We start from the raw sequence: 18377 nt of genomic DNA, 5'->3' as shown, positions 1-18377 counted from the left end.
AAATAAGTCCATAAGTGTCTGGGGATATAGACAGATCAGTTGGAAGAATCCTTGCTTAACTGCTGAGTTGTCTGTCTAGCCCTTCATCTTAATTACTAAGAAACAAAATCTGCATTGAAGTCTCCTAAACTTTCTTAAAAAAGTTAATTTTCTTAAGAAGAGCTAAAGGGCTTTGCTTTTACAGTTTGTTTCTATCCTCCATGAGCATTTCTGTGCCAGTGCTCCAGCATTGATGGTAAGCACAACAGTCCATTTCCTTTGCAATGGCACTTCTGTTTTCCATACTAAGCTCTGGACAGGAGTTGTAGCTTCTGATCATCCCAGCTTGCATATTCCAGTGTAGGATGGTTGACCCGATCAAGAGGTAGGTGACCTAGTATCTTACTCTGCTCTTCTAAGGTAGATCCTACTTCACTAGTGTCTGGGGGTATAGAGGACCCCAAAGCTGTACTTGCCTGAACTAGGGCTTCTGCAATACAGAGCTTGGGAGAATGATAAATGATGCCAGCCTATTTTCTGAAGGAGAATTAGGTACCTTAAATTAAACTAGAGCAACTGTAAATTGTGACCCCTTTGGGAAAACTCTAGCTCCAAAAATATTTACATTACAATTCATAATAGTAGCAGAATTACAGTTATGAAGTAGCAATAAAAATAATTTTATGGTTGGGTATTAAAGGGTCACAGCATTAGGCAAGTTGAAAACTACTGTTCTATAGCTTAGGAGAGAGGAGGCCTTGTGTTCTGGCTATAGCCATCTCAGTCAGTGCTTCTATTTTCCTGGGTTGGGATAGGAAAGGGATTGAGAACAGATACCACAGTATCTCACTGTTCTAAATAATTACATTTCCTAGAGTGTTTCTCAGCTTACTGTATGTCTTTTGGGAAATTGCCAATGGCTTCAAAGGGTTGGACTGTTCTTAAATTTTCAGCATTTTTGGCTGTTTTGCTGGAGTCTATGGAGCTCTTCATGCTATTGTTCTATAAGCTGCAATCAAATTCTATCTAAATCTATCTTCAAGAATTCAAAATACTGCAAATACTCTATTAAGATTTTCATATTCTTTTCACCAATTATATCTAACAGAATTCCTTTTTAATTTCAATTTAAATGCATTACTCAAAATTGGTATCATTTCTTGTCAAAGTATTTCACTAACCTTTTTACTAGTCCTCCATCTTAATTTTGTTCCTTATCCAATATACCTCATCCAATCTATCTTCTTGGTAGTAGAATGAACCACCTTAAAGTCCCCTGATTATCTACATTGAATGGTTCTCTATGGATTGCAGACTATAATTTCAAACTATTTAGCATGCTATACAAGTCCTCAAATAGCTAGTCCTAATCTTCTAGCTAGAAATCTACCCTTACCTTGATGACAAGTTTCTTTCAAACTTCTGTACTATATACTTATTATTAGTCCCTTCCCCTTCTGAAATGTAAATTTTGATTTATTAAAACTTTTTTCTCAAAGACTTAATCAAATAATATCTACTTTATTACAAGCACTTATCAAGGTCAGCTAATTGAATTGAAAATTAAGTTAGGAGTCAATAAACATTTGTTTAATGAATATATCTCATGAAGCTTTTTAATGTATCTCTCTTTCTATCTGGGAGAATCACATTTAGAACCATATTTAGTGCCTGCTTTGTTTTTTTTTTAAAGCTAGGCAGTGATAGAGAACACCTTTAATACCAGCACTCAGGAGGCAGAGGCAAGTGGATCTCTGAGTTTGAGGTCAGCTGGGTCTACAGAGAAAATTCCAGTACAGCCAGGGCTACACAGAGAAACTCTGTCTCAAAAAAAACCCACAAACCCCCAAAATACTGAAACAACAAAATAAACAGCTTCCAGAGTTGGCATTAAAATATCATCCAAAATGAAATTATAACTACCATTCTATTTAAAGAAATAGAACAAAATTATATTTATTCTGGAAGAAAGTTCTCATCTAAAAGAAGACTAGTTGGATAGTTAATTTATAGTTTCACAGAAAGGTTATTCAGACTCCAGGCCATGTGTTCTAGAAGAAAAATTAAAGAGTTTATCACCAAACACGTATTTGAAAAGAGAGAAGACTATTCTGAGGGGATTCACATTTTGGGTGCCTTTAGTACTGAGGAACTGGCCAAACAGGAAGACAAAGAAATTGAAATATCAAAAATACAGCGTTCAGGACTAAGCAAAAGGCTCAGCTGTAAAAGTACCCACTTTGCAATGATAAAGATTTGAGTCGTGATCTCCGGCAACCACGTAAAAGCTGGGAATGTCATGTACATCTGTAACTCTAGCTCTGGGGAAGGTGAGAGGGAGGCAGAGTCCCAGTGCTCACTGGTTATTCACTAGCTTTGGGTTCAGTGAGAGACCCTGTTTCAAAAGATAAAATGAAAAGCAATGGTAGAAGACACCTTGATATCAACTTCTGACCTCCACACACACAGGCAGACCCATGAACATGCACTTCTAGCCACATATGAACACACACACTACAGATACACACACAAGCATGGCACTAGCTCAATATGATGGAACACACCTATAATCTCATCTAATTGAGAGTCTGATAAAGGAAGATTATAAGTTTGAGTCTAGACTGGGCAACTTAGTGAAACTCTTTCTCTCAAAAAAATTTTAAAAGCTAGGATTTTAGCTTAGTGGCAGAGTGCTTCCCTAGCATGTGTGAGTCCCTCTGTCGAAACCCCAGCACCACAGTTAAAACACACACACACACACACACGGTACTGTGAATACATTAACTTATTCAGAATGCTGGAAATGTTCTTATTAAGTTTAGGAACTGGATATACTAGGATTACTTCCATTTTTAGTTTTACATCTATAAAGGAAACTATATTGTTTGTTTGTTTTGAGACAGGATCTCACTATATAGCTTTGACTGGCCTAGAAGTTGTTATATAGACCAGGGCTGGCCTGGAACTTACAACAATCCTTGGCATCTGCCTTCTAAGTGTTAGAATTATATACAAATGTGAGCTACTATATTACTTATAATTTTCTTCTACATATCAAACATTAAAATATAATTACAAATTATTTAAATAGAATATTGTTTAACAAAACATATATATTTAGATTCAAATCATACTCACAATGAGTATACAAAGTAGATGTTTCTATAGTTACACTAATCACAGGCATATTACTATAGTATGAAAATAAGAAAAAAACCTTCAACCTTCCCACCTATATCCTGGCATCTGAGAATTAATAAATAATAAAAATGCCTGTCTAAAGATCTAGTCAAGAATTTCATGTGCCTGTTTTTATAGAGTATTAATTAGATTCTCAATACAAATTTGTTTCTCAATAAAATAATATATTGCCTAGACCTCAAAAAACTTTTCTAGCTGTATAAAACTCACAAAATTCCATTATTTATAAGGTACTTATTTGAGTACTATAAAGAGATATTTTATTTTCTGGCCAATACCTACAGAGAAGCCAAAAGAACCAGAGCAGATGCTCCAAGCCCAGGGGCATGCAGTAATTCTCTCCTTGTACTGACCTGAGGCAGTCATTTGTGCTAGAAAGAGCAGGTACACAGAAGTAGCATCCAACTGCAGGTGTCCCCACTGGTCATCACCCACCACTGTGGCACAAGTTTTGGTGTTGTACTTGGCATGGAGGCTATCCTTAGTACTCTGACTATACTTGAAGGACTCTACTTTATCCACCTGAAGAGAAAAGAGCATAAGAAGGCTAGTTAGAAAGTCAGCCCATACGCTATGTATCTGTAGTGCTATGGCATATAGCACTGAACTCCACCTTCCCTAAGCATAACCCTGAGTGAATATTTAAGGTACATACTTATCTGTTTTCTGCTACACCATGTGCTACTTTTAATAAAAAACAACAAATGGTCAAAACAGCTATTTCCTGTCCATTGCCTTTCTTCTATGCTTTTCAAATGGTTGCTTTGTCATAATGTAGAGAAACTGGAAGTTCAAATGTATTAACACTTTAGTAAGATAACCCAGTGTTACACATTTGTTCCTGAAATTAAAGTAGAAATCTACAGATACATTGAAAGAGGATATTTTTATTTTATGTGTGTACATGGTAGTTTGTAAGTATGGATACCCCCAAAGGCCAGAAGAGGGCATGAAATTCCTTGGAGCTGAAGATACAGGCAGTTGTGAGCCGCCCAACATGGATGTTGGGAACCAAACTCAAACTCAGGTCCTCTGCAAGAGGTGCTCTTTGTTCAGGTCCTCTGCAAGAGCAATATGTGCTCTTAACCACTGAGCCATCTCTCTAAGTTTTGAAGATGCCATGAGAAGAGTTAATGAGAACCATACAGTCTCAGAGAAATAGTATTATAGAAAGCTGAAATAACAAATTAGAAGAAAACCATTGGGAGCTGGGGTATAAGTTTAGTGATAATGTGTTCTGAGGATGCATAAGGCCCTGGGTTCAATTTGTAACACACACACACACACACACACACACACACACGGGGCAGGGGGAGCCTTGTGAGTGAGCGAGCGGGGTGGGGTGGGGGAGTGCAAAAGTCCAGACAGGAAACCTTGGGTATAAGGCAATAGTTCTTGACCTAATTCCTGAAATGTAGTTGTTATTATTTATGCCTCTGATGTATAATAACCAGGACATCTTAAATATGTTCATTAAATTTGTGACTATACATACTCAATAAGATAGAAAGTATACATATCTGAAATACAAATGAAGCAGAAAAGACAGAGAGAAAAATGATATATGTGAACAAACTAGTAAAAAGATATATACAACAATTAATTGTATATATATTGAAAAGTCATTTGTAGATAAGTTTAGAAGTTGAGCATTGATTTCTTTCTACTTTCACAAAGTTAAGTCAGATTAAATATGTACATGTTTTAAGATCCTAGAATAAAGGTTTATTACTAAAAATGTTTGTGTGGAGAAAATGTCATAAACTCAAAACATAACTGTAAAAATATTTGCAATGTATGTGACAAATGATTAATATCCTTAATGTACAAGAACTCAGTAGGAGAAAAACAAATAAGCTGTCAACAAAAGGAGGTAAAGCTCTAGCAAGTAATTCACCAGTAAGGGACTGCAGATTTCCAATTCACATACAAAAGAATATTCAGCTACACTCAATGTCAGGGAATGCCAATTACTTCAAGTTCAAGATCCTTTGTCTCCAATTATAAAATTAAAAATACTTTGATTTTTTCTAATTACATTTTACATCATCAAATCTCATCTGGTGGAAACACTAAATTCAAATCAATATAGGGGTATGTATACGCTTTATTCCATTTACAGTAAAAGGAATGACTTCCTATCAAGAAATGTTTTTATATTGTAGAGTATTCTTCTCTTTCCACTGAATATATGAGAAATTATATGATACATGTACTTTGCTATCTTTTAAAAATCTAAAAATTTATTACTAAAACTGATCTGGACCTAAGAGTTTAAACAGTTCTAAACAATTATTTGTAAAAGGAGGAAAAATCCTGGAAGGGAATATTCCCATTGTAATAGGGTGGTGTAAGTCTCTGTGACATCCCCACCCGAGAGTTCCAAACTTTCTAAAATTAGAGTGTACTATTTGTGAATCTGAAAAAAGGCTATAGGCATTATTGGGAAGTTGTTAGGATACTGTCTTGTTATGCGTTGTTACCATTGCCATACCTGTCTGATCATGCAGTGCAGCAGTCCCCTCATTAACTTCACTACACTCTGCAGAAATAAATGGAAACAAGGCTGTTATAAACATACTGAGCTACAAGAACACTGACTCAGCAACTTCAGTCGGTACATGACCTTTGGAGAACAAGTAACCCTATCCTGGGTTCTAGTTACATGGCATTTACTTTATAGGTACACAGAACAGATTGCAGCTAAAAAATTAAATCAAAAGCCATAGGCTATGATTCCTTGGATTTAAATAATAATATAAGTTTGGAAGTTTTACCTAAAAATAAGGCAACCATCTAACAGGGGAGATGAAACAGCTAGAGAAAAGGAACACGTCAACTTACATGGTATATACCCTACAGTCTCCATAGCATCTTTGAATTTTTTTCATTTTATTTTTTAAAGATTTTTTTCATTTTATATGTATGGGTGTTTTGATTATTTGTATATATACAGATCATATGCATGCCTGGCATAAGTAGTGAATATGTTTTAGAACATATCAGCATAGAATAGCTTCTCCAATTCTCTACAAAGCTTTCTGTTTCACAATCTAGAAGACCTTAAATTGGCCTTGTGTCCCACAGATCATACTATGAGCAATTTTTAAAGTAATACTGTGAGGGTGCCCATAAAATGAGGACACCTTTAAGAGAAAGAGTGACAATTCACTACTGTTTGGTCTAGTACTGGTTTGGTTTTACTTGGAAAGGTGGGTTTTCAAGCACACAGAGTTTGAAGAGCCACAGAATACACAGAGAAAACTATTAAGACAAATGAAAACTGGAGTTTGGATCACAAGTAAGATCAGAGTCAAAGGAACAGATTTGCATAGAGGCAATAGAAAAGCCATGAAAAAAAAGATGAGAGAGGAAACAAGAGAATAAAATAATCAGAAGTGGAAGCAGTCAAAGAGAGACCTTGATTTACCTGAGTATTTATTTTTATAGCTATGATATTATATCTATATGCCCAAGAAAGGGGACATTTGTAAAAGCATACCTATGAATAATTCCAATATAGAATATAGAAGTTAGTTAAACCTATTTCTTCTCATCCACAATTCTCGTCTATTCTCAAATTTTATGAGAGAGAAGCTAAAATAACAGTTGAAACAAAGAGTATAAATGATTAACACGGTTTTGGGGAAAATCTATACAGTAATGTTAAGTTGGCAGTAGGTAGAAATTTAACCCATGGATATACTGGATTTAATCTATGTTCATTTACTAGTTACAGGTCAGTTATTATCTAGGCACATTATTAGATCTGTCTATATTAGAATCTCAAATTGTTTTAAAGTAAGGTCCAGTAAGGATATCTCTGAAAAGCTTTCCAAGCAATTCCAACGTATGGCCAGAGTTTAGATTACTCATCTGGGCCAGGGACAAATCCAACCCATCACTGTTTCTGTCTATACAGTTATTGGAATATTGCCATGCTAATTCTTTACATATTATCTTTGGTTCTTTTCTGTTATACCTACAGAGCAGAGTAATTAGAGACAAGTGAACTATATGCCAAACATATTGACCATCTGACCCTTTACAAAGATGGGTGGGTTTCTAAATTAATGCTGACATAAGTTTTTAAAACATCAGACCTAATAATCAAATTTATTTTGATCCTTTAAACAAATTCATATAAAATTTAGTAATTCCCACAAAAGCTTTTCTATACTGAAACATTATAAAGTTACTAATAAGGTGATACAAAAATATTTTCAGGGGCAGAGCGGCGGCGCGGCCGGACGCACAGAGGCAGAGCGGCGGCGGCCAGACGCGGCGGAGCAACACCGCATACAGGAAGAGGCTTTCGGGGACCAGCGCAGCGGCAGACCCAAGCGGCGGGGACAGGCGTGCAATAAGGAGAGCAGATCGCCCTACTACAATTGAATCAAAGAGGTAGGCCTTTGGTTGGCCAGGTCACTGGCACAAGGGGAGCCTGGTCCTGTCCTGAAGATCCTTCGGAGGGGTGAGAGGGTTCTTGGCCTGCAGCAGGAACCACGAAAGAGAGTGAGGGCATTTTGTAAGCGGAGCCCTTGGCCAGCAGGGAAACCTGATCCGGTTTTTAAAGGACCCATTGGATAGGATCAATAGGAGGAGATGGGCAGGCGCCAAGGCAAGAATTCACCCAATAATCCGAAAAACAACATGAAAACATCAGAACCCAATGATCTTACAACAGAAGTATTTGAACAACCTAACACAGAAGAAGTGGAAAAAATTGACTTTATGAAGATAATAGAGTCCCTTAAACAACATGTAAAAAATGCCCTTATAGAAATGGATGAGAAGTATAACAAAAAGTTTGAAGAAATGAGTAAATACGTACATGATACCCTGGGAAACCAAGAAAAAACCATCAAACAGGTAATGGAAACAGTTCAAGAATTGAAAACTGAAATGAAGGCAAAGAAGAAAATACAAACTGAGGACCAGCTGGATATGGAAAATCTAGGCCAACGAGCAGAGTCTACAGAAACAAGCATAATCAATAGAATACAAGAGCTAGAAGAAAGACTCTCAGATGCTGAGGACACCATAGAGAAAATAAACGAACAGATCAAAGAAAACAGCAAAGCCAACAAATTCTCAACACAAAACATTCAGGAACTATGGGACACAATAAAAAAACCAAACCTAAGAATAATAGGAATAGAAGAAGGAGAAGAGTCACAGCTCAAAGGCCCAGAAAATATTTTCAACAAAATTATGGAAGAAAACTTTCCCAACTTAAAGAAAGATATTCATTTAAATATTCAAGAAGCATACAGAACACCAAACAGACTGGATCAAAGAAAAACATCTCCTCGCCATATAATAATCAAAACACAAAATATACAGGTTAAAGAAAGAATATTAAGAGCTGCAAAAGAAAAAGGGCAAGTAACTTATAAAGGTAAACCGATCAGACTTACACCTGACTTCTCGATGGAAACTATGAAAGCCAGAAGGTCCTGGATAGAGGTTCTGCAGAAGCTAAGAGACCATGGATGCAAACCCAAACTACTATACCCAGCCAAGCTATCGTTCATTATCAATGGAGAAAACAAGACATTCCAGGATAAGAACAAATTTAAACAATACGTAGCCACAAATCCAGCCCTACAGAAAGTAATAGAAGGAAAATCGCAACCCAAGGAATCCAACACTGCCAACACTGCCTACAATAACCCAGGCATCTAATGACCCTTCACGAGCACATCTCAAAGAAGGGAGACACACAATCTCTACTACCAAAAGCAAAAGGAATAACCGGAGTAAACAACCACTGGTCATTAATATCACTTAATATTAATGGGCTCAATTCACCTATAAAAAGGCACAGGCTAAAAGATTGGATACGAAAACAGGATCCAACATTCTGCTGTTTGCAAGAAACACATCTCAACCACAAAGACAGGCACCTACTCAGAGTAAAGGGTTGGGAAAAGGTGTTTCAAGCAAATGGTCCTAAGAAAAAAGCAGGTGTGGCCATACTAATTTCTAACAAAACTGACTTCAAACTAAAATCAATCAGAAGAGACCGAGACGGTCACTTTATACTCATAACAGGAACAATTCATCAGGAGGACGTCTCAATCCTGAATATATACACCCCCAATATAAAAGCACCTACTTATGTAAAAGAAATATTACTAGAACTCAAGGCAGACATCAGACCACACACACTAGTAGTAGGAGACTTCAACACACCTCTCTCTCCAAGGGACAGGTCAATCAGACAGAAACCTAATAGAGAATTAAGAGAATTATTGGAGGTAATGAAGCAAATGGACTTAACAGACATCTATAGAACATTCCACCCAAATAGGAAAGAATATACCTTCTTCTCTGCAGCTCATGGAACCTTCTCAAAAATTGACCACATACTCGGAAACAAAGGAAACCTCCACAGATACAAAAAAATATCAGTGTCCACCTGTGTCTTATCAGATCATCACGGATTAAAGTTAGAAGGCAACAACCACGCTGCCCCCAAAAAACCGACAAACTCATGGAAACTGAACAGTCAACTACTGAACCACACCTGGGTCAAGGAAGAAATCAAGAAAGAAATTAAAGTCTTCCTTGAATTTAATGAAAATAAAGAGACAACATACTCAAACCTATGGGACACAATGAAAGCAGTGCTAAGAGGAAAGTTCATAGCACTAAGTGCCCACTTAAAGAAAACGGAGAATGCATACATTGGGGACTTAAAAACACACCTGAAAGCTCTAGGAAAAAAGAAGCAGACGCGCCCAGGAGAAGTAGAAGACTGGAAATAATAAAACTGAGGGCTGAAATCAACAAAATAGAAACACGGAAAACAGTCCAAAGAATCAATGAAACAAAAAGCTGGTTCTTGGAGAAAATCAACAAGATCAACAAACCCCTATCCAAACTAATTAAACGACAGAGAGAGAACACGCAAATAAATAAGATCAGAAATGAAAAGGGGGACATAACCACAGACACAGAGGAAATTCAGAGAATCATTAGATCTTACTACAAAAGCCTGTATGCCACAAAACTGGAAAATACAAAAGAAATGGACATTTTTTTAAATAAGTATCATATACCAAAGCTAAACCAAGACCAGGTGAATGATCTAAATAGACCGGTCTCTCGCGAAGAATTAGAAATGGTTATCAAAAATCTCCCTTCGAAAAAAAGCCCAGGACCAGATGGTTTCAATGCAGAATTCTACCAGAACTTCCAAGAAGAACTAATACCTATACTCCTTAATGTATTTCACAATATAGAATCAGAAGAGTCATTGCCAAATTCCTTTTATGAAGCTACAGTTACCCTGATACCAAAACCACAAAAAGACCCAACCAAGAAAGAGAATTACAGACCGATCTCACTCATGAACATCGACGCAAAAATTTTCAATAAAATACTGGCAAACCGAATCCAAGAACACATAAGAAAAATTATCCATTATGATCAAGTAGGCTTCATCCCAGAGATGCAGGGCTGGTTCAACATACGCAAATCTATCAATGTAATCCACCATATAAATAAACTGAAAGAAAAAAACCACATGATCATTTCACTAGATGCTGAAAAAGCATTCGACAAAATTCAACACCCCTTTATGATAAAGGTCTTGGAGAGAATAGGGATACAAGGGTCCTACCTAAATATAATAAAAGCTATTTACAACAAGCCAACAGCTAACATTAAATTAAACGGAGAAAAACTCAAAGCCATCCCACTAAAATCAGGAACACAACAAGGATGTCCACTCTCTCCATACCTCTTCAATATAGTGCTTGAAATTCTAGCAATAGCAATAAGACAACATAAGGAGATCAAGGGGATTCGTATTGGAAAGGAAGAAGTTAAGCTTTCGTTATTTGCAGATGATATGATAGTGTACATAAGCGACCCCAAAAATTCTACCAAAGAACTCCTACAGCTGATAAACAGCTTTAGTAATGTGGCAGGATACAAAATCAACTCCAAAAAATCAGTTGCCTTCCTATACACTAAGGATAAGGAAGCAGAGAGGGAAATCAGAGAAGCATCACCTTTCACGATAGCCACAAATAGCATAAAATACATTGGGGTAACCCTGACCAAGGAAGTGAAAGATCTACTTGACAAGAACTATAAGTCTTTGAAGAAAGAAATTGAAGAAGACACTAGAAAATGGAAAGACCTCCCTTGCTCTTGGATTGGGAGGATCAACATAGTAAAAATGGCATTTCTACCAAAAGCAATCTATAGATTCAATGCAATCCCCATCAAAATCCCATCAAAATTCTTCACAGATCTGGAGAAGACAATAATCAACTTTATATGGAAAAACAAAAAACCCAGGATAGCCAAAACAATCTTATACAATAAAGGATTGTCTGGAGGCATTACCATCCCTTGAAAGACCCCCACTCATTAAGCAGCAGTAACGCCATTTTGCAAGGCTTAAACTTTGGAGCAACGCAAGTAATTAGAGCAGGGAAGTTCGACTTGAGAACAAGGGCGGAGAAGCCAGGCGAGATATCTGCGGTCAGCCGGTCAGCCATCTGGCCCCAAGCGATAAGGAACCCGCAGCTGGCCTGCTCTAATGAGAACATCCCGTTTGCTTAGGGAAACAGGATGCCTATAGTCAGCACATGTGCCCAACTTAGAATATCAGTAATTCACAGAAGAGACAACTCCCCCTATGAAAGATCCCAGCTTATCTGCTGTAACGTCATTTCACAAAGCTTTTGACGAACGACTGTAAGTGCAGAGTAAGGTCAGGGTCCCTGGCTGCAAAACAGGATCTTTATATCCATAGATTAGGACAGGACATCAATTAACAGGATATCTGTTCCCATACATCTGTGCTGGGAGAGGAAAAACCACCTGTGCCCCTTGCCCCATTCCAACTGACCACTAACGATGCATTTGCTTCTGTAATCTGCTTCTGCTGCCCTCTTTCCTATAAAAAGACCTTCCCCCAGTCTGCAGGCGCGCTTGTCTCCCGAAAGACTAAGCCGCCCCAGGTACCTGTGTACTCAATAAAAGCCTCTTGCTGTTTGCATCCGGAGAGTGGTCTCGCTGTTCCTTGGGAGGGTCTCCCCAGTCTGAAAGACTGCCTACCACGGGGGTCTTTCACCCTGACTTCAAACTCTATTACAGAGCTACAGTATTGAAAACAGCTTGGTATTGGCATAAAAACAGAGAAGTCGACCAATGGAATCGAATAGAAGACCCTGACATTAACCCACAAACCTATGAACACCTGATCTTCGATAAAGGAGCTAAAAGTATACAATGGAAAAAAGAGAGCATCTTCAACAAATGGTGCTGGCAACACTGGATGTCAATCTGTAGAAGAATGAAAATAGATCCATATCTATCACCATGCACAAAACTCAAATCCAAATGGATTAAAGACCTCAATATCAGTCCGAACACACTGAACCTGATAGAAGAGAAAGTGGGAAGTACTCTACAGCACATGGGCACAGGAGACCACTTCCTATGTATAACCCCAGCAGCACAGACACTAAGGGCGTCATTGAATAAATGGGACTTCCTGAGGCTGAGAAGCTTCTGTAAAGCAAAGGACACTGTCACTAAGACAAAAAGACAACCCACTGACTGGGAGAAGATCTTCACCAACCCTGCAACTGACAAAGGTTTGATCTCCAAAATATATAAAGAACTCAAGAAACTAGACCGTAAAAGGCTAATCAACCCAATTATAAAATGGGGCACTGAGCTGAACAGAGAATTCTCAACAGAAGAACTTCAAATGGCCAAAAGACACTTAAGGTCATGCTCAACTTCCTTAGCGATCAGGGAAATGCAAATCAAGACAACTTTAAGATACCACCTTACACCTGTAAGAATGGCTAAAATAAAAAACACCAATGATAGCCTTTGCTGGAGAGGTTGTGGAGAAAGGGGTACACTCACCCATTGCTGGTGGGAATGCAAACTTGTGCAACCACTCTGGAAAGCAGTGTTTCGGTTTCTCAGGAAATTCGGGATCAACCTACCCCTGGATCCAGCAATACCACTCTTGGGAATATACCCAAGAGAGGCCCTATCATACAACAAAAGTATATGCTCAACTATGTTCATAGCAGCATTGTTTGTAATAGCCAGAACCTGGAAACAACCTAGATGCCCTTCAACGGAAGAATGGATGAAGAAAGTATGGAATATATACATATTAGAGTATTACTCAGCAGTAAAAAACAAGGACTTCTTGAATTTTGCATACAAATGGATGGAAATAGAAAACACTATCCTGAGTGAGGTAAGCCAGACCCAAAAAGAGGAACATGGGATGTACTCACTCATATTTGGTTTCTAGCCATAAATAAAGGACATTGAGCTTATAATTCATGTTCCTAGAGAAGCTAAATAAGGTGAATCCAAAGACAAACACATAGGCATCCTCAGGAATATTAACCTTCATCAGGCGATGAAAGGAGACAGAGACAGAGACCCACACGGGAGCACCGGACAGAAATCTCAAGGTCCAAATCAGGAGCAGAAGGAGACGGAGCACGAGCAAGGAACTCAGGACCACGAGGGGTGCACCCACACACTAAGACAATGGGGATGTTCTATTGGGATCTCACCAAGGCCAGCTGGCCTAGGTCTGAAAAAGCATGGGATAAATCCGGACTAGCTGAACATAGCAGACAATGAGGAATACTGAGAATTCAAGAACAATTGCAGTGGGTTTTTGACCCTACTGCACGTACTGGCTTTGTGGGAGCCTAGGCAGTTTGAATGCACACCTTACGAGACCTGGATAGAGGTGGGCAGTCCTTGGGCTTCCCACAGGTCAGGGAACCCTGATTGCTCTTCGAGCAGATGAGGGAGGGGGACTTGATCGGGGGAGGGGGAGGGAAATGGGAAGCGGTTGTGGGGACGAGGCAGAAATCCTTAATAAATAAATAAATTAAAAAAAATTAAAAAAAAAACCAAAAGAGAAAAAAAAATATTTTCAGCTATGTGAAAGGTCATATAACAGAACACTAAAATTTTAGAACTGGCAATTCAGCTTTTTCCTCATTTTTCCACTTGGGTCAAATAAGGCAAGAAACCAAATCAGCATTATGATGCGACAACAGATTTATTCTAATGATCTTGAAATGTTTTGATCAAATTATATCAGACATGTATTTACAGTTCTGCTGATATTAATCTATAGCAATCAATACAAGGAACAAGCTACCAAAGTACTAAAGTATCACAATACCAAAACATTCAGTAGGATACAGGACTAGGGGTTTTAAAAAAACCATTCCTACATTTTCCAAATTTCTATTATGGCATTATTTCTACAAAAGGTCTATACTTCCTAGGCTAGAGCAAAAACTCCATTAAGTTTTGTGTCTATTGCTATTATGCTATTGCTATTGACAATACAGTGAGACTTGTCCCACTGCCGGCAACTACAGCTTCTGATTATATTGCTACTCTTAAAAATACCAAATCCCAATATCCTGACTTACAGATCACAAATGGAGTTCAAGGGAAACGACAGGAGAAAATGGCTGGTCTGGTAAGGCTCTTCTCTAATGGCAACAGATCCACGTATACTTACAACTAATAGCAGAGTACTTTATCATTACAGAGTTTATGGAATCCAAACAATGCCAACTTATTGCTCTTTTAGACACTTGAGAGGATGTAGTTCCGTTTGTGCTCAGAAGTTCCTTAAAGGATGCTAATTTACTGAGGGGAAGATGCCTTAAAAGTTGGCTTAAAATCATCTCCTAATGCTGACTTTAATTTGTCCCGAGGCAGGCAACAAGCTCTCTAAAATAGTGGTCATAACTTTAAAAATCAACACAGTCGTACTTCTGTCTGATGAGGAAGGCCTGTTGATTTGTGCCAGTTATGTGTATATAAATACTACAATTATTTTTCAAAAATAAGTAAAATAGTACTTATCTGCTCCCAAATAGTCTTCTCAATGAAAACAAAATGGTGGAACCTGAAAATACACTTAGAGGATTATTAACTTTAGGACTATCAGGGTAGGATTTTGAAAAGTAGTGAATATACTGCACCCCTTTCCTTGAATCTGCAAGTTTCAAGTTTCCACTGCAATAACCAAATCAAACTGCTTCAGTCAGAGTACATGGAAACTTTATAGAATGCAATTTCAGCAGGATGGCCTACGAGCGACATTTCCTTTAGCTCCCACTCACCCTACCACAACCACACACAGCTCCACATCTCTACGTGATTCTGTTTGGATTACCTGCTCCAGCTCATAGGCCTTCGCCTTGTCCTCATCACGGTCTGCGTTTTTCCGATATGCCAGGCCCAAACCCCACACAGCCAGGATGCTGTACACATTATCTCGGACCCAGGCATCTTTCTGATCATAACTGGCTGGAAGCAGTCCTGTCACTGGATTCTGCAAGATCAACCAAGAGAGGACAGGCAGCTAACTTCAGAGTGTAAAAGGAAACATAATCTATGGAATAGTTTATTTGGAAATCTTAGTCTTTCTCCTACTTCCCCATTCTTGAGTTTTAGAACTTTTTTTTTTTTTTTTACCAATTTCAGGCAGACATTATCCCCCAGCTTTACTGAGTTATAACTGACAATAAATTTATACAGATTTACAGTATGCAACAGGTTAATTTGACACATACACGAATCTATGGTGAAATGATTAGCGCAATCATGCTAATGTAGCCATCACCTCACTTTGATGTGGTGGGATTTACTCTTTCAGCAAATTTCAGGTATACAATTCAAGTACTATGGAATAGTCAGTGTGCTACTGATGTTAATCAGTGTTGCAGAACATACTTGTTTTGTAACAGAAAGCTTGTTCTCTTTCCGTATGCTATCTTAAGACTGAGAAAGAGCCGGTTGGAGGCTTACAAATCCAAATGTGGGTATTATTAAAATAAAGGCACTATTAAAGTTATTATCAAATGTATTACTAAGAATTGCTAAAAGTATTTTTTAAAAATGTAATTTTTCAGTTAAATTCAACTACGAACGAAGTAAAGGAGTAAAAAATATATTTAGAAATACATACAGTCAGGTGTGATGCCTTATGCCTGTAATTTCTTGGCTGGAGAGACTGAGCAGGAGACTGATGCTACTTCAAGGCCAGCCTTGGCTACACACTGAGTTTCTGTCCATCATGGGCTACAGAGTAAGACTTGGTTTCAAAAACAAACCAAACAACTCCAAACAGTATACATTAGCCAGGTGCAGTGGTGTATACCTGTAATTCCAGCACTGAGGGGCTGAAGCAGGAGGATGGAGAGTTTGAGGTCAGCCTGGGTTACAGGGTGAAATCCTGTCTCCAGCAAACAAACAAAACAAAAACAACTTAGGAAACAAACAACAACAACAACAAAAAACCCACTGGTTTATGATCTGTTATCCAAACTCAGGAGACTGTGGCTTCCAAGTTCAAGGCCAGCCTAAGCCACGGAGCAAAACTATTTAAACAGAAGTATACACAATGTGCCTTGACCTTGGCAATAGTCTAAGGTCTCTTAGGATGGCTAAATGTTCTCCTACATCTTTGCGGGGAGTAGAAGTAGATGGCTGAAACCCGGGGTGAGGGTGTCAGTAAACAAGTGCTCCTGGTACCCACCTGTAGCCGGGAGTGGGGGGAAGTGGGTAGTTACTGGAATTACTGCAAAGGGGTGGGAGTTGTGGTTATTCATGCCACACTTTGGTTCTTCCTCAGGTTCAACGTGTAACTTTCCTGCAGGATCTTTTAGGGCCTCCCCACAGACAAACGCTTTCGAGGGTTCACCCAGGGTCAGTGTCCAACTGCTCACACTTCACCCTTGCTTACTCTTACCTGATGGCACAGGATGGTCTGATGCACCAGCCGAGCATAGCCGTCCAGGCGGACCCCTGAGTTACTCCGACTCCTCATCGCACCAAGTCCCTAATCCCCCAGTCCACACTCAGGGGAAGCTTGGACACCAGGCCTGCGGAAACCTTCGGAGTGCACGCTCACTCGCTTGGCCGATGGTTCCCGCGCGGCGCCCCGCTCCAGCGGTCTCGGAGTCCACTTTAGGTGGCGGCTCAGCTTCCCGTGGTCTAGGCTTCAACTCGCAAAGTCCCCGGTCTCCACTCAGTCTCCCATGACCCCCGGGAGCCGAACCGGCATCCTCCGTTGGACTGAGGGAGACCTCAGCAGCTCGGAGCCTCCAGGCTGGCAACTGCGGCGGGTCAGCGGCCGCGGCCCCGCCTCCCCTGGCGAGCACGCGAGGGCGGGGCGTGGGTCCTGCAGCTGCGCGCTGCGCCCATGGGCTGGCCGCTGGGGCGCGTGGCGGGGGGGGGGGGGGGGGGGGGGCGGCCCTCCGCCCAGAATGTGTCGCCGTAGGCAATGTGCTCTCCTGAGGTTATTTTTGAAACATTCCAAGTGACTATTTTAATTTTGCACGCCTGTTGTGTGCACAGGCTGTTGCTCTCACTTCTGAGGGACTAGTTTTAGGAACCCACGGGAACTTGGAAAGTGAAAGGAGAGACTACGCGCATTTGCGCTCAAGGGCTGAGCGGTTCGATTTCCGGATCTTTGACAAAAAAAGTCGGATTAAACTCTGAAACCAAACAAAAGAGAGCTCCCTGGGGTTATTGGCTCCTTAGAGACGCGCGCGAGTCCAGGGCGTGGGAAGGAAGAAGCAGTTAGAGATCTTTGAGGAAGTAAGTGTTGCAGGCAGGGAACAGGGCAAAGAGCGAGCAGCAACCGAGGGTGGCCTTGGTGGGACAGCTGGCAGTGGAGTACCTGCTTTGGCAGGCTTCCCCCTAGTGTTGCCACCACAACAAAGATTCAGCTGAAAATAAAGCGGGAGAGGGGTTAGGGAAGAAGGCTGCAGAGGACACTGTGACAGGCTTGGGGAATCTGCCTCCTGCAAGAAGTCCCCAGGGCGTTTGCTTCCTTGCTCTACAGTCCCCACCCCCCATCTTTTTTTCTCTACTGTTCCAAACCCTGCACCCCAGTCAAGGCTCAGCTGGAGTACCACCTGCTTTCTGAATTGCGGGGTAAGCGTGAGACTGTCGCTTGACCTTTCGAGTTCTAAATCTAAGCCTTCCCTGGCCACCTCCCTCGGGCCACAGTGATTTTGCATTTTCATTCATCTTTTTTTTCTTCTTAAGTTTCTTCTCTCCTTACAAGCTGCTTCTGAACCACCGCCACCGCCGCCATGGCCTCGTCCTCACTAAGTATAACAAATAGGCACCTTGGAAGGTGACTAATG

General features: G+C 39.8%; 1 protein-coding gene across 2 annotated transcripts in view; it reads right to left on the bottom strand.

Moving 5' to 3' along the window:
• Positions 1 to 17372, bottom strand: part of LOC121444664 (phosphorylase b kinase regulatory subunit alpha, skeletal muscle isoform) — a 150776-nt gene extending 133404 nt beyond the window's left edge. For both annotated transcript variants that reach the window (XM_041646569.1, XM_041646570.1), the window contains exons 1-4: positions 16973 to 17372; positions 15395 to 15553; positions 5675 to 5722; positions 3534 to 3702 (exon numbers count right to left, since the gene is read on the bottom strand). In XM_041646569.1, the coding sequence (XP_041502503.1) occupies positions 3534 to 3702; positions 5675 to 5722; positions 15395 to 15553; positions 16973 to 17050 (454 nt within the window). In that variant the 5' untranslated portion in view covers positions 17051 to 17372. The remainder of the gene's footprint in view (positions 1 to 3533; positions 3703 to 5674; positions 5723 to 15394; positions 15554 to 16972) is intronic.
• Positions 17373 to 18377: the final 1005 nt, after the last annotated feature.

Source organism: Microtus oregoni, unplaced genomic scaffold (genome assembly GCF_018167655.1).
Source record: "Microtus oregoni isolate MIOR12 unplaced genomic scaffold, Mior012 000136F_ref0000326, whole genome shotgun sequence".
Taxonomy (NCBI): domain Eukaryota; kingdom Metazoa; phylum Chordata; class Mammalia; order Rodentia; family Cricetidae; genus Microtus; species Microtus oregoni.
The sequence above is the reverse complement of the archived record's forward strand: the minus strand, read 5'-3'. Positions and strand labels throughout refer to the sequence as shown.